This window comes from Mustela erminea, chromosome 3 (assembly GCF_009829155.1).
Source record: "Mustela erminea isolate mMusErm1 chromosome 3, mMusErm1.Pri, whole genome shotgun sequence".
NCBI classification, from domain to species: domain Eukaryota; kingdom Metazoa; phylum Chordata; class Mammalia; order Carnivora; family Mustelidae; genus Mustela; species Mustela erminea.
The window spans coordinates 135130414-135145370 of record NC_045616.1 but is presented as its reverse complement, the minus strand read 5'-3'; the positions used below and the strand labels follow the sequence as shown (position 1 = coordinate 135145370).

General features: G+C 36.2%; 1 protein-coding gene across 1 annotated transcript in view; it reads right to left on the bottom strand.

Moving 5' to 3' along the window:
- The window catches only part of NUP155 (nucleoporin 155), a 64303-nt gene that overhangs the window by 26234 nt on the left and 23112 nt on the right, over nucleotides 1-14957 (bottom strand). Inside the window, exons 15-21 of the mRNA XM_032337573.1 lie at nucleotides 13311-13405; nucleotides 12482-12570; nucleotides 11300-11362; nucleotides 10626-10773; nucleotides 9344-9410; nucleotides 7587-7702; nucleotides 1955-2052 (exon numbers count right to left, since the gene is read on the bottom strand). Coding sequence (XP_032193464.1) covers nucleotides 1955-2052; nucleotides 7587-7702; nucleotides 9344-9410; nucleotides 10626-10773; nucleotides 11300-11362; nucleotides 12482-12570; nucleotides 13311-13405 — 676 coding nt within the window. The remainder of the gene's footprint in view (nucleotides 1-1954; nucleotides 2053-7586; nucleotides 7703-9343; nucleotides 9411-10625; nucleotides 10774-11299; nucleotides 11363-12481; nucleotides 12571-13310; nucleotides 13406-14957) is intronic.

The window sequence follows — 14957 nt, the reverse complement described above, 5'->3', positions numbered from 1 at the left end:
AACTGCTCCCTAAAGTAGTCATTTCAGTGTACATGTGCCAGCAATCTGAACCCTCCTTTTGTTTTAATCCTTACCAATGCTTGGTATTGTCAGGCTTAAGATTTTACTGAAGTACCAACAGCAGTAATGAAAAAATGTTTATGAAACAGTAAACAAAAAACTAGATTTAGCAGGAAGGGACAAGATTAAATGGCTGGGTCTTAATTAGCAAGGATCTATCAGCCCGAAATGGCTTAAACAGAACACAAAAATTCTTTTAAAAAACCAAATGGCAGGCAAAATTTAAGCAATGATTTATTATTATTCCAAACTATTTCTGGAGTAATTGATGATTCTAAGTTTTCCATTACCTTGCTCCTTCCTTGTTACTATTTATAACAGAAAAAAAAAAAAAAAACAAAAAAACCAAAAAAAAAAATCCCAAAACCAACCAAAAATTTGATTCACATTTTTAACTTTATAAAAAGGTGTGCCACTAATCATTAGGAAAATGCAAATCAAAAACCACAATGAGATACCACACTGTAACCACTAGGATGGAGATTATAAAAAGAGAAAAATAACTGGTGAAGATGTGAAGAAATTGAAATGCTTGTGCACTACTAGCAGAAATGTAAAATGGTGCATAGAGAATAGTATGGCAGTTTTTCAAAAATTAAAAAACTGACTACCATATGATCCAGCAATTCCATTTCTGGGTACATAACAAAAAAACTGAAAGCAAGGGCTCAAATTTATATTTGTACAACACGTTCATAGCAGAATTATTCACAATACCTCTAAGGTGGAAGCAACCCAAGTGCTCAAAAACCCAAGCTTTTTTTCCTGGTTTCAAGATACAATACCCTAAACCCAGTATTCAGTGTTTGTTCTGCAGTGAGCCTTTACAGAGGCAGCACGCATCCTGCCAAACCCCTTTCCCAGAAACCACACACATCACCTCAGCAACAAGCTGCCACAACTTTGAAATGTGTCTGTGGAATTCTATGCTTTATCTCTAAATGTGTCCTAAGGTTGGCTGCGCTCAGTTGGAAGAGCATGTGACTTGATCTCATCAGGTTCGTGAGTTCAAGCCCCACAATGGGCACAGAGATTACTAAAAAAGGTAAACTTAAAAAAAAAAAGAAAAAGAAAAAGAAAAAGTATCCTAAGGAACAGAAAAGCCTAAGAAAGGTTATTTTTTGGGGTCTGGGAATGCTCAAAAATTTTTCCATATAATTTAATGGTAACTGCTTCCTAACTTTATGCCACCATTCTGGCTTATGAAAGGTTTCATAGGAACACTACTTTCAGATAGCAGGGGGGAAACCTCTGTAGACATACAATGGAATAATACTGTCTTAAAAAAGAAAGGAAATTCAGACATATGCCGCACCATGGATGAACTCTGAAGACATATGCTAGCTGAAATGAGCCAGAGGCAAAGGGAAAGGGGGTCACTGTGTAATTCCACTTATATGAAGTATATTAGGTAGTCAAATTCAGACAAAAAAACCAAACGAATGGTTGACAGTAGTAGGGGCTGGGATGGTGTGGGAAATGGGGAGTTACTGTTTCGGTACAGAGTTGTTTAAGAAGATGAAAAAAGTTTTGGAGATGGATAGTAGTGACATTTGCACAACCAAGTGAATGTGGTTAAAACTATAGTCTATTTTATGATTTAAAAACTTATTTTAAAAAAGATTATCATGTTTCTTGTAAAGGAAAGGAAAAAACTTAATGGGCTGAAAGTTATGGAAATATATGAAAGCCATACAGTCCCACTTTTCTTAACCACACTGTTATTTGAATAAAAAATATATGTGTTATCAAAAACCAGATCTTATTAAGGGAGGTTCACTGATCTTATTAAGGGAGGTTCACTGTTTTCTATTCAATCCACTGTTTCCTACTTGATGAATAAAACTCTTTATGGGGGTCATGTACAGTCAACTGATCAGAAGGAATAACTTACCATGAAACTTCCTTTGCAGCTCCTGTTGCATCTGCTGGGTACTTCCATTTTCAGGACGCATGAATCCTATCAGCCTCTGCTGCACTTTGGCAGTTGTACTGAAACAAATTTCAGAATGTGTATTTGTGTTTTTGACAGCTTTACTGAGATATGAATCATACATCATACAACCTTTAAATTCAACCATTTAAAGTACATAATTTAGTTTTTCAAAATACATTCACAGGGTTGTGCAACTATCACCACAATCTGATTTTAGAACATTTTCACCCACTCTCTATTAGCAGTCAATCCCTATCTCTCCACCCCTACCCTAAGTAACTGCTAGCCTACTTTTGTCTCTTTAAGTTTGCCTATTCTGAATATTTAATATAAATGAGGTGGGATACATTGTTAATATTCTTTTCCTCTACAGAATAGTGAAGTAGTAGAATAGTAAAGCAAATAAATGATGATTTAAAACTGGATCATTTTAACCTCCTGGATGCTTAAAGTTTCAATTATTTGGTTATTGTGATGTCCATTTTTATTCAGAAAGGCTAGATAAGTGGTTGCTTCTTTCTCTTTATCCGCCAAATTTAAAAGTAATGAATTGGTTTCTAGCATCCTTCAAAGATGAGCAACATTTTGGTTTCAAGTTACATAATAAAATCTACCTTTTCCATGTGTAGTTTTATGAGTTTTGACAGATGCATAGTGTCATATAACTACCACCACAATCAAGATACAGAACAGTTCCGTCATGCCTCAAATTCTCTTGTGCTGTTTCTTGTATCCAAATCCTCTTCCCACCCCTAAGCCTGGCCACCACTCATCTCTTCTTTACCCCATAAGTTTTTTGTGTTTTTCTTTAGATTTTACTTATTTCTTTGACAGAGAAAGGAAATGAGAAAGCACAAGCAGGGAGAGTGGCAGAGGGAGAGGAAGAAGCCTCTCCCCGATGAGCAGAGAGCCCAATGAGGAGCTCCATCCCAGAACTCTGAGACCATGATCTGAGTCCAAGGCAGATGCTTAACCTGGCGCCCCCACCCCTAGGTGCCCCTACCCCTACAGTTTTTGCCTTTTCCAGTATGTAATATAAATCTATTCTGGCTTCTTTTCTATAGCATCATATATTTGACAGTCATCCATGTTGCTGTATATATCAGCTCTCTGGAGAATGTCAGTCTTGTTTGTTTTAGCAGGTAATCTATCGCGTGAAATCTGGTATTCACATTGTAAGTGCTAAATCATGAAAAATGGAAAATAAAAGAGATCTTAAAGATTTTATTTATTCATTTGACACAGAGAGATCACAAGTAGGCAGAGAGGCAGGCAGAGAGAGAGAGAGGAGGAGGCAGGCTCCCCGCGGAGCAGAGAACCCGATGCGGGACTCGATCCCAGGACCCTGAGATCATGACCTGAGCCGAAGGCAGCGGCTTAACCCACTGAGCCACCCAGGCGCCCTAAAAGAGATCTTAGAACTAAAAATATAATGGCCAGGAAAAAAATATATCAGAGAAATTGAATAGATGCTATTTTTTAAAAAAAAAAGATTTTATTTATTTATTTTTTTGAGGGGAAGAGAGAGTGAGCAAGCAAGAGCACAAAAACAGGGGAATGGAGAAGCAGACTCCTTGCTGAGCAGGCAGCCTGATGCAGGACTAGATCCCAGAACCCCAGGTTCATAATCTGAGCTGAAGGCAGCCATTCAACCGAGAGAGCCACCCAGGTGTTCCTAAACAGATGCTATTTAAAACATACTTGGGGCCCCTGGTGGCGCAGTTGCTTAAACGCCAGACTCTCGATTTCAGCTTAGGCCATGATTTCAGGGTTGTGGGATCAAGCCCAGCATCAGGCTCCACGCTCACTGCGGAATCTGCTTAAGACAATCTCTCTCTCTCACTCTCCTATGCCCCTGCCCAACAAAGTAAATAAGTAAATCTTTAAAAAAAAAATATATATATATATATATACATATATATATGTATTGAGATTGAGAACATCAGTGATTGAGAACATCAGCTCTAGGAATTCTGTAATCTAGAGAACCACCACCACAACAAATGGAAGGAAATTATGGAAGAAAAGAGAAGAAACTGAGGCTAGATCCAGGAGAGTTAATAGGATTTTCCCAAGAGAAGGGAACTAATCAGATAGTATAATAATAAAAAAAAAATAACAGAAGAAAATTCACCAAGGCTTAAGTCTAGTTCTAAATGCTTACTGAGAAAGTTTAGTTCTCAATACTCACCGAAAAAAGACATACTGAAGACATGGTGAAATTGCTAAGTTTTTAGTAATAAAGACAAAGGCATAAAAACCTTCGAAGCTAACACAAGTCATTACAGAGAAACGAGAATCAGAAAGGCAATGTATTCTTCCTCTGCAATATTAAAGTTTAGGAAGAAAATGGAACAAACTGTAAATGAAAATCTGAGAGAAAATGACTATGACCTTATAATCCATATCCATTAGGCAATAAAAAGGGAAGAAGTACTGATTTATGTTGCAACCTGGACCTCGAACATGAACCTTAAAATAATGCTAAGCAAAAAAAGCTAGATTCTAAAGACCACAAATTATATAATCCCATTTGTACGAAATGTCAACAATAGGCCAATTTGTAGATAGGATAGATTAATAAGTGTTTGAGGCTAAGGGGTGGAAATGACTGCAAATGGACAAAAGAAATGTCTTTGAGTTGAAGAAAATGTTCCCAAAATGGATTATGATGATGGTTGCACAATTCTATATATTTACTAAAATTTGCAGAATCAAACATTTAAAATAAGTGAATCTTGTGGCATATAAATTACATCCTAAGAAGCTATTAACAAATACTCAGTGAAACTAACGTTGGAGGCATGAAGGGTTGGTTGAAATGAGAAAATCTGTTAATAAAAGGAAAAAATATCATCTCTGCAAAATGCAGATATTTGACAAATTCCAATACTCACTTTATATGAAAACTCAATAAAACAGAAATAGATGAATACTTTCTTAGTATGATGAACTATCTACGTAGGCACAATCTTTAATGCAGAAACACTGTAAGCTTTCTCACTGAAGTCAGGAGCAGAACCCAGATGCCCACTGTATTTCCACTACCATTTAACACGGTGTTGGAAATATCAGCCTATATAGACAGGAAAAAGCAACCAGAGCTAGAAAAAAAAGGTAAAATTATCTCTACTTGTAGATGACAGGACTATGTATCTGAAAAACCCAAAACACTCAATGAAAAAAGTACTAACTGAAGAGAAATTAGTAAAGTAGCAGGGTATTAAATTAACAGACAACTTCAGTTATAACTGTAAACTTCAATGAACTGCTAAGAAACTATTAACATAAGAATATAATGTTAAAAAAAAAAAAGAAAAAGAAAAAATACCTTACAACTAAAATTTCAGATAATTTCCAAGAAGGATACTGGTGGAGGGTAGGGGGAAAAGGAGTAATAATAGTTCTGTCCAATTACTAATGCTGACAGAGGTATGTATTTTTCAGAATTTAAAACTAACTACTAGAGAAAGAAAACTTCTAAATCTGTGTTTGGGGTAGGAAGAAGTCTGATCAATCCAGTAAAATAAGGGAATGGGGAAGGAAAGAAAAACAAACAAAACATACAACAAAAGGCAAAATTCAGGATGGTGAGAATAAGATCAAACATTAAATTAAAGCGAAACATGGGTAGAGGTTAAACCATCTTATGAAAAGATAAAGACTCTTAAACTATGTTAACAAAAGAAGGGAGAAATCAATTTATATGTTAAGATATATTTTACAGAGTGTTCCAAAGGCTCAAAATAAAACTGGTATAACTTTCTCAGGAGACAATACTACATATCAACTTTTTTCTTTTTAATGTTAGTCCTTTTTTTAAAAAAAAAAAAAAAAAAAGATTTTATTTATTTATTTATTTGTCAGAGAGAGAGAGAGAGAGAGAGAGAGAGGGAGAGCGAGCGCACAAGCAGGCAGAGGCAGAGACAGAAGCAGGCTCCCTGCCCAGCAAGGAGCCTGATGCGGGGCTCCATCCCAGGACCCGGAGATCATAACCTGAGCTGAAGGCAGAGGCTTAACCCACTGAGCCACCCAGGTAACCCTACATATCAACATTTTAAAAAAAGTCCTTACACCCAATAATTCTATTTCTCAAGAAATTCATTGAAGATTACTGAACAAGTACACAAACATGTATAAAGAGGAGTAACCACTGCACCTTGTTTATAACATGAAAAACAGAAACACTACAAGTATTAGTAGAGTTATACATTAAATGTTTCCATATAAATAATGGCAAAATATGCAGCCAATATACAAATTATTTTTTCCACTGATTTGGAAAGTTCTAAACTACATAGTGAGTATATACAGTAGCTACAGTATATAATACAATGAGTGTATACAATGTTTCATAAAAGTGTGCCTATTTAGATTCTATTTGCAGTTTTTAAAAAATTTTTTCTTAATTATTATTATTATCTTTTTTTTTAGGGAGAAGACCTAAGGTTCAAGCAGCAGGAGAATGATACAATGTTGAATATGATGTCACAGAACAGTCCCTCTGTCCCACTGAGTGACAGCGGCAACTGGCACAGTCACAGGGCAAGGGTGCAATCAAGGGTTTTCTTTCAGCAGCAACTACCAAATCTTGGCCCCAGGGTTTGTCAGGGGAGGACCTATGAAAGTGTCTATTAGCAGTTTTAAATAAATACCTTTATATGTTTCATATAGTTTATACTCATATTTCAGATTATAAATTTTCTGGTAAGTAAAGTGAAATCTTTACAAAAAGCCCAAATTATTTCTATAATAAAATTTTTTTTTTATCCTAAGTGTACCCCCACACAAAAACTCTATAAGGTATGTTCACATCAGCATTTTTCATAGCAACCAAAAAGCTAATAACATAACCCAAATGAGCATCAGCTGATGAACTGAAAAATGAAACAAAGTACAATACACATTAAAACACATGAAACTTGAAAATATGCTCAAAGAAGCCAGAAACAAAAGGCCACATTTCCATTTACATAGAAGATCCAGAATATAGCAGGTCCACAGACACAGACAGATCAGTGGTTGCTAGGGACAGGTAATGAGTGCTATGGACTGTTTGTGTCCCACTGTATTTCAATATTGAAGTCCCAATTCCCAGAGTGATGGTATTAGGAGGTGGTAACTCTGGGAGGTAATTAGGTTTAGATCCGTTGATGAGAGTGAAGCCCCACAATGAGATTAATAGCCTTATAAGAGACCAGAGAGCTTGTCACTTAGTTTTCTGTCTGCCATGTTAGGACACAGAAAGAAAGCGCTGCCTTTAAATGAGGAAGAGGGTCCTCACCAGAACCCAACCATGCTAGCACCCTGATCTCAGACTTCCAGCCTCCAGAACTTTGAGAAATAAATGTTTGTTGTTTAAGCCATTCTATGGTATTATTGCTACTGTGGCCTGAAAGAGGGAGTAATTGCTAATGCGTAAAGGGTTCCTTTTTGGCATGATGAAAATATGCTGGAATTAGTAGTGATAATAGCATCAACTTATAAATATACTACTGAACTAAAATTTTAAAGGATGAATTTTATAACAAGAATTCTATCTCAGAGAGAAAAAGGAAAAAATAGGCAAATAAATCTTATTTATTCTTACTTTGGATTTCCTAAGGGTCCTCCTGCAAATTGGGAGTTTCTGTCTAGAAACTCTTGCAAACCTTTTAGTTCTTGCAGCACTGACTCCAACAGTTGGGAGGGAACACTACTTTCAATCTGTAAGAAAAAAAGTATTTTCAAAAGCTTTAAAACACTTGAAAAATTGTATATGTAAAAAACATACTTTATAATTGAATGTCAAGTTTCAATTTTTAAGTTTCCTATCTTCATTAATAGTAATCATTTATGCTTGTGACCAGAATAAAGGGCTAGATACCCACATCCCTCCCATCCCGCTCTGTTTTGTTTTAGGTATAACTGACATACAATAATTGATAGCTTTTTATGTTTTAATACAGTCATCACCCAAACCACAATATAGAATATTTCCAACACCCAAGAAGTTCTCTAATGCTCCTTTCTAGTCACTAGTCATTCCATCTACCAGGTAGCCATTTTTTTTTTTTTTTTAAAGATTTTATTTATTTGACACAGAGAGAGAGAAATCACAAGTAGACAGAGAGGCAGGCAGAGAGAGGGGGCGAAGCAGGCTTTCCGCTGAGGAGAGAGCCTGATGTGGGGATTGATCCCAGGACCCTGAGATCATGACCTGAGCCAAAGGCAGAGGCTTAACCCACTGAGCCACCCAGGTACCCGGTAGCCACTTTTCTTATTGTCAACAACAGTTAGTTTTGCCTGTTCTTGAACTTCATATAAATGGAATCATAGGGACACCTGGGTGGCTCAGTGGGTTAAGCCACTGTCTTCGGCTCAGGTCATGATCCCAGGGTCCTGGGATCGAGCCCCAAATCGGGCTCTCTGCTCAGCAGGGAGCCTGCTTCCTCCTCTCTCTCTGCCTGCCTCTCTGCCTGCTTGTCATCTCTCTCTGTCAAATAAATAAATAAAATCTTTAAAAAAAAAAAATAAATAAAATAAATGGAATCATATACTATGTTAAATAAATACATTCTTCTTAGAAATGTGAACTTTAAAAAGTATCAGAATTGAAAAAATATTTGGTATCTTTCAGATTTAAAAAGAAAAAAGTTTAAATTGCATTCATATTTCATGTTGAAAAATTTTTACTAACTGAATTTATGATAATACAAAGTTTTACAAAATCTATTCTTTTTTCTTTTTTTTTTTTAAAGATTTTATTGATTGATTTGAGAGAGCACGAGTGAGAGTGAGAACAAGAGAGACGAGCAGGGGGAATAGGGAGAAGTGGGATCCCCGCCGAGCAGGGAACCCGAAGTGCGGCTCCATCCCAGGGCTCTGGGATCATGACCTGCGCCAAAGGCACACCTTAACAGACAGAGCCACCCAGGCGCCCCTACAGGATCTATTCTTACAGCACTCCAGAAAGTATACTAATGCATGGAAATCAGTAGTGGGTTCCTGGAGTTCGGGAGCATATAAGCAAAACACTAAATAATGGCTCTGAGTAATATTAAGTATTAGGAGTTATTCTGTTTAACACTCACAACAACCTTAAGAAGAAGAGGTCTTATTGTTCTCTTCTTATAGTGAGGTATCAGACTAAAATATTAAGAAAATGACTCATCATTTATGTAAGTGACAGAGCTGGGACTTCACCCAGGGCAAGGAGAGTTTATCAGACATGTACACAAACCTGTACATAAAGAATAACCACTGCATCTTGTTTATAACACCAAGAAATGTGAAATAATCTATTAATACAATTAAATCATAAACTGGTTACACACAGCAATGAAATGCGTTATACAGTACACTTACTGCAGTGATTTCTCTGTTGCCACTCTTGAATACTCTCTCCACAACTAAACTAGCATCCCAGATATTTCTGAAATAAAAAATGTTTTAATAATTATGCTGTGCAAACAAAAAACAAATACACTATGTAGTAAATTCCTTTGTGTGTTTGTCAAAGTACGGCAATGATTTAACACTTTACAAAGTTATCCAAAAGAATAGAAAACAAGATTTCTAAACCTGATTTATCTAAGTTATTTCACATAATGAAATACTGCTAGAGAAAAATCAAAAGACTATGGGCAATGAATTGTAAACAAGTGTGTTGCACTGTTTCACATTTTAAGCAAATGATTCTAATGAAAGCATCCACTTCAAATCTAAGACAAATATAGAACAGACAGGATAATTAACTAGATGATATGGTAGACTAATGCAAAAATGGCTGTAATTCTTTGTTCCTCATTATACTTATCCTTTTTACAAGATGACTTTGATCTGTCTCTCATAATGAGTGCATTTCCCATTTTTTACTGGATTCTATTTTTGAATCTGGGCTGGCATGGAGATGTTTCTCTGGTCCAGTGAATGAGGTTAAAATGACGGTAAGCCAACTCTAAACTTAGGTAGGCATCAAGAAGCTTTGAAAATGTCTACCCCTGTCTCACCGCATGGAGGTGTTTCCCTGGCCCAGTGAATGAGGTTAAATTGATGGTAAGCCAACTCTAAACTTAGGTAGGCATCAAGAGGCTTTGCAAATGTCTACCCCTGTCTCACCTTGCCATCACCAAATGAATAGTAATCCTTATCTAACCTGCCAGGGGATGACAGAGCATATGAAAACAACCCAACTGCCTCAGCAGAGACCATTCTAGACCAGCATACAAACATGACCCTAAATATGTGAGAATCCAGCCAAAATTGACAGAACTCTCTTCAACCTGACAGCTGAATGTATATAAATGAGTGAGTCCAGCTCAGTCAAACCAGAACTGCCTCGCCGACTTGCAGATACACTTCACTGAGTTAATGGGGTGGTTTGTAACACTGTATGTTAATACGTATGTGTATGCATATATATAAAACACAACACCACATATAGATGGTTAGAGGATTTAAAAAAAAAGCTAAACAATCACAGATTGTTTAGAAAATAGAAAACAATCATATTGATAAACAAGTGAGCTAAAACAACGATAAGTAAAATTTAAAGGGAATAAATGATGTCCCAAATTTAGTTAAAAATATCCAACTACACAAAACAAGACAAGGTAAGCAACAGTTGGTTATTCCATGCAAAACTTACCCCATGATTCGAGAAAAGTAAATGCAAATACCATTGTGTTTTCCAGAGTACACAATCTCTGGTGCAGCCATACAACTCATACTTGCAGCCTGAGTTGCTGGGTTTCCTGAGATACACACCGGAGTCGACATGGCAGGAGGATGCACACCTTGTACGCAATGTAAGAAAGACAAATCTTTAAATTTAACCTTAAACATTCACCATCCACAATAACCAAAGCCTCTTTATCTAGGCCTAAAGGCAAGAAAATTTACAAAAATACTGGAATAATCAGATACTGAATTTGGTTTTTCCTAGTAAGAAGACACTCAGATTGGACGGATGCTCCCAGGTAGGCTTTCAAGTGTCGGCATGAAGGATAAAAGGCAAAAAAACTTCTGGTCACCCCTCCTTAACGTTGGGTATCAGAGAGCTAATCATACAGATTTCATGGCTAAAACTTGAATCCTGGTACCCAAATAAGGAGCTTTCAGGTATACTACTACAAGTGTTCCTATGCAAAGGCACTCATGGCCAAATGTCAATACTTGTTTGGATGTAACTTCTATTCAATTACATTATTTGCAAGAGACTAGGGCAGGTTAGTACTTCTCTCACTAAGCTTTAAGGATAATAGTGTTAGCTCTTCAAAAAGACTAGTAGTAGTAGCAGTATAAAACAAAGAAAAGAGGTACCTTGAGATGGTGTTCCCAAAAATGATGGATTTGGGTATGGACTACTACTAGGAATAGGAGAACCTAAAAAGAAAAAAAAAATCAACATTTATAAAATAACCTCTAAATCTTTTAAATTTGATTAAATTAGGCAGAGAAGCTGTTTCTAAGCATGAGTGAGGAGTGGCACCATCCGTGAAATATTTATTTATTTATTTTTAAGGATTTTATTTATTTATTTGACCAAGAGAGACACAGCGAGAGAGGGGACACAAGCAGGAGCAGGAGAGGGAGAAGCAGGTTCTCCCTGAGGAGGGAGCCTGATGCGGGGCTCAATCCCAGGTCCCTGGGATCATGACCTGAACTGAATGAATGCAGACGCTTAGTAACTGAACCACCCAGGTGCCCCCATGAAATATTTAAGATTTAGGGACTCCACTCATTTCCCAGGAACTTTCTAACAATTCCCACTTTGGAAAACACTGAGGTAGAAGTTTACTTATAATTTAATCATTCACCTCCTTCCTTTTGGATAAATAACAAATGAGTTCTGTAAATACTCATAGTTACATGTTATTTTGTTCTCTAACATAAAGAACTCAGTATACCATCACTTTTTTTTAAATAATTTTAATTTTTTAAAAGATTTTATTTATTTATTTGACAGACAGATATCACAAGTAGGCAGAGAGGCAGGCAGAGAGAGGAGGAAGCAGGCTCCCTGCCGAGCAGAGAGCCCGATGCAGGGCTCGATCCCACGACCCTGGGATCATGACCTGAGCTGAAGGCAGAGGCTTTAACCCACTGAGCCACCCAGGTGCCCCTATACCATCACTTTTAAGAGTTAGCATCTATAGGGGCACCTGGGTGGCTCAGTGGTTTAAGCCTCTGCCTTCAGCTTGGGTCATGATCTCAGGGTCGTGGGATCGAGCCCCACATTGGGCTCTCTGCTCAGCAGGGAGCCTGCTTCCCCCCCTCTCTCTCTGCCCACCTCTCTGCCTACTTGTGATCTCTCTCTGTCTATTAAATAAATAAATAAATATCTTAAAAAAAAAAAAAAGTTAGCATCTATAGAATTATTCACCCAATAAAATAGTAGCAGTAAATAAAATATAATGAAAAGGTTTGTTCATGAAAATGTTCTACATAGTTTCTAAAATTCAAACTATTAGAAATAGTCTCATTTCAGTATTTTGTACTCACTAGAGTAGACAGGAGACCCCAAGATGGGACCAACGTTACTTGGAGCAGGAAGAGTGGTTGGAAATCTCATCTGTGCTTCACCACCGTACCTGTTTTTATGACAAAGGAGGTTGAGTTTATTCAGTGAAATTATCCACCTTAAAAGCTGGAATTGTTCCAAGTCCTGCTAGCTCCCAAATAAATGCTTTAAACATTAGAGACTTTATGGTATTGTGTTTACAGTGCTTGCATCTATAAGCATAGATACAACATTTACTTAAACACTGTTGACTTGAATCTCCACCAGAAAGAATTATAAAGTACTCTAGCAGTTTCTAAGAAGGGTTAGCAAAGCACAGAATCTACTTAAGAGTGTATGGCTCTGTAATTTTCATGCCAAATTGTGGTGAGACAGCACTTGAAAAACTGTTTTAAACAAATCACGTTTCAAATTCTTACATGCAGCTATTTTCCAAATAAAAATATTGTTTTGATACCAAGTTTCCTTGAAGTGATTCAGAATCCCTCAATGCCACTGATACAAATAAAGCAGAATTGGTATAGTGTTTTAGGAAGTAAAAAAGATATGGTAACTGAAGTAGAAAGAGGTGTAAAAAAAAGATTAGACAGAAGAAATTGGAGAACAGAACCCAGAGCAAGGGAAACAATTCATACATTGTGCTAATCTACGTACTTCTATTAGTATTATAGTCTTTCCAGATTTCAGTCTTGCAAAAAGATTTTAGTATCTTGCTTATATAGTTCTTCAACTGTTTGGTAAGCCCTTAAACTATCACACTGACCAAAGCAATCATTAAAAAAAGTGGCTGAGAACAAAAACCTGACATACCTGAAGAAAGCCCGAGTGGCCCATGCAGATACTTCTCTATCACAGGCAGCAGTAGAACAAGCAAGGATAAGGCAGGTTGCACAAGCCTGGTCTTCCTGTTAAAAAAAAAAAAAAAAAAAAAAAAAAAAAAAGTTTTCTTCCCTTTAATTAAACAGAAACATTTAAAAGGTTTTGGTTATTTTTGTATCCAGTGTTTCAGTTTGTGCCTAGCACAGAGTAGGTGCTCAGTATATATTTGCTAAGTGAATGAAATCAGTTGGTATGAAAAAGGAGAAAGTTTATCATAGGCACTATCCTTAAAGGATGCTTTTTCTTTTTATCTAGATTCTATTTTAGTTCGTAGTTTAGTCCCCCAATTTTTTTTCTCATAGTCTTTTTACCTTTACAAAAATAACAACAACAATATAGCTATTTATTAAGTAACTGTCATGTGCCAGGTACTATATTAAAAGTTAATTCTAATCAATGAAACAAGATGGGATTGGGAGGGAGACAAACCATAAGTGACTCTTAATCTCACAAAACAAACTGAGGGTTGCTGGGGGGAGGGGTGTTGGGAGAAGGGAGGTGGGGTTATGGACATTGGGGAGGGTATGTGCTTTGGTGAGTGCTGTGAAGTGTGTAAACCTGGCGATTCACAGACATGTACCCCTGGGGATAAAAATATATGTTTATAAAAAAAAAAGTTAATTCTATAGTAAATATAATAACCATTGAAGTTATTTTAGTTAAAATAATAGTTAATAAATAAAAAATTAATAAAGTTAATAAAATAAAAATAGTTAAGAATAACTATAATAAAAGTTAATTTTTATATTAAAAATTAATTCCCACATCATACACTATTTTAATGCCTGTTTTAGACATGAAGTTCACAGTTCAGGTAATCACAGTTCACACAGAAGTTCACAGAATTCAGGTAATCTAATCTACCCTGGTGGTAGAGCTGGTAATTTGAATCTAATGTCTCTGTATTTAACTCTGATCTGATCTTCTATTTTTTTTTTTAAGATTTTTATTTATTTATTTGACAGAGAGATGGAGAGAGAGCACAAGTAGGTAGAGAGAGAAAGGGAAAAGCAAGCTCTCTGCTGAGCAGGGAGCCTGATGCGGGACTGGGATCAAGACTTGAGCTGAAGGCAGCCACTTAAGCATCTGAGCAACCCTGGCACCTTGATCTAACAGTCTTGATCTTAAGCTTCCTGAGTTTTACCTTCTCAATTCTAGCAATGGCTCTGAAATACTAATGGCCTTATCACCATTGCCCCAAATTTTTTCATCAGCTCATTGGCAAAATATAAAAAAAATTTAAAAATTAAAAAAAAAAAAAAAAAAAAAGATTTGTCCACAAATATCCCTTTAGTAAAAATGCATTTATCATGTAACTTGAACATGAATCTCTTACTAGTATACTTTAATAAGAACTTATTAATAATAGCAAATAAAAATCTGAGTTTATTGTATAAGCTTTACTTATTAATACTGCTCCCAAATACTAGCATACACATAATGACCAACGTAAAGAAAGGAAGAGTGCTAAGATTACCTATTAATTACAGTATTTTGATCCTAACTTACATAAAATTCAGGCATTATTCTCATTGTTCTATTCTTTAAAATACCATAATATTTTTTTAAAAAAGTACA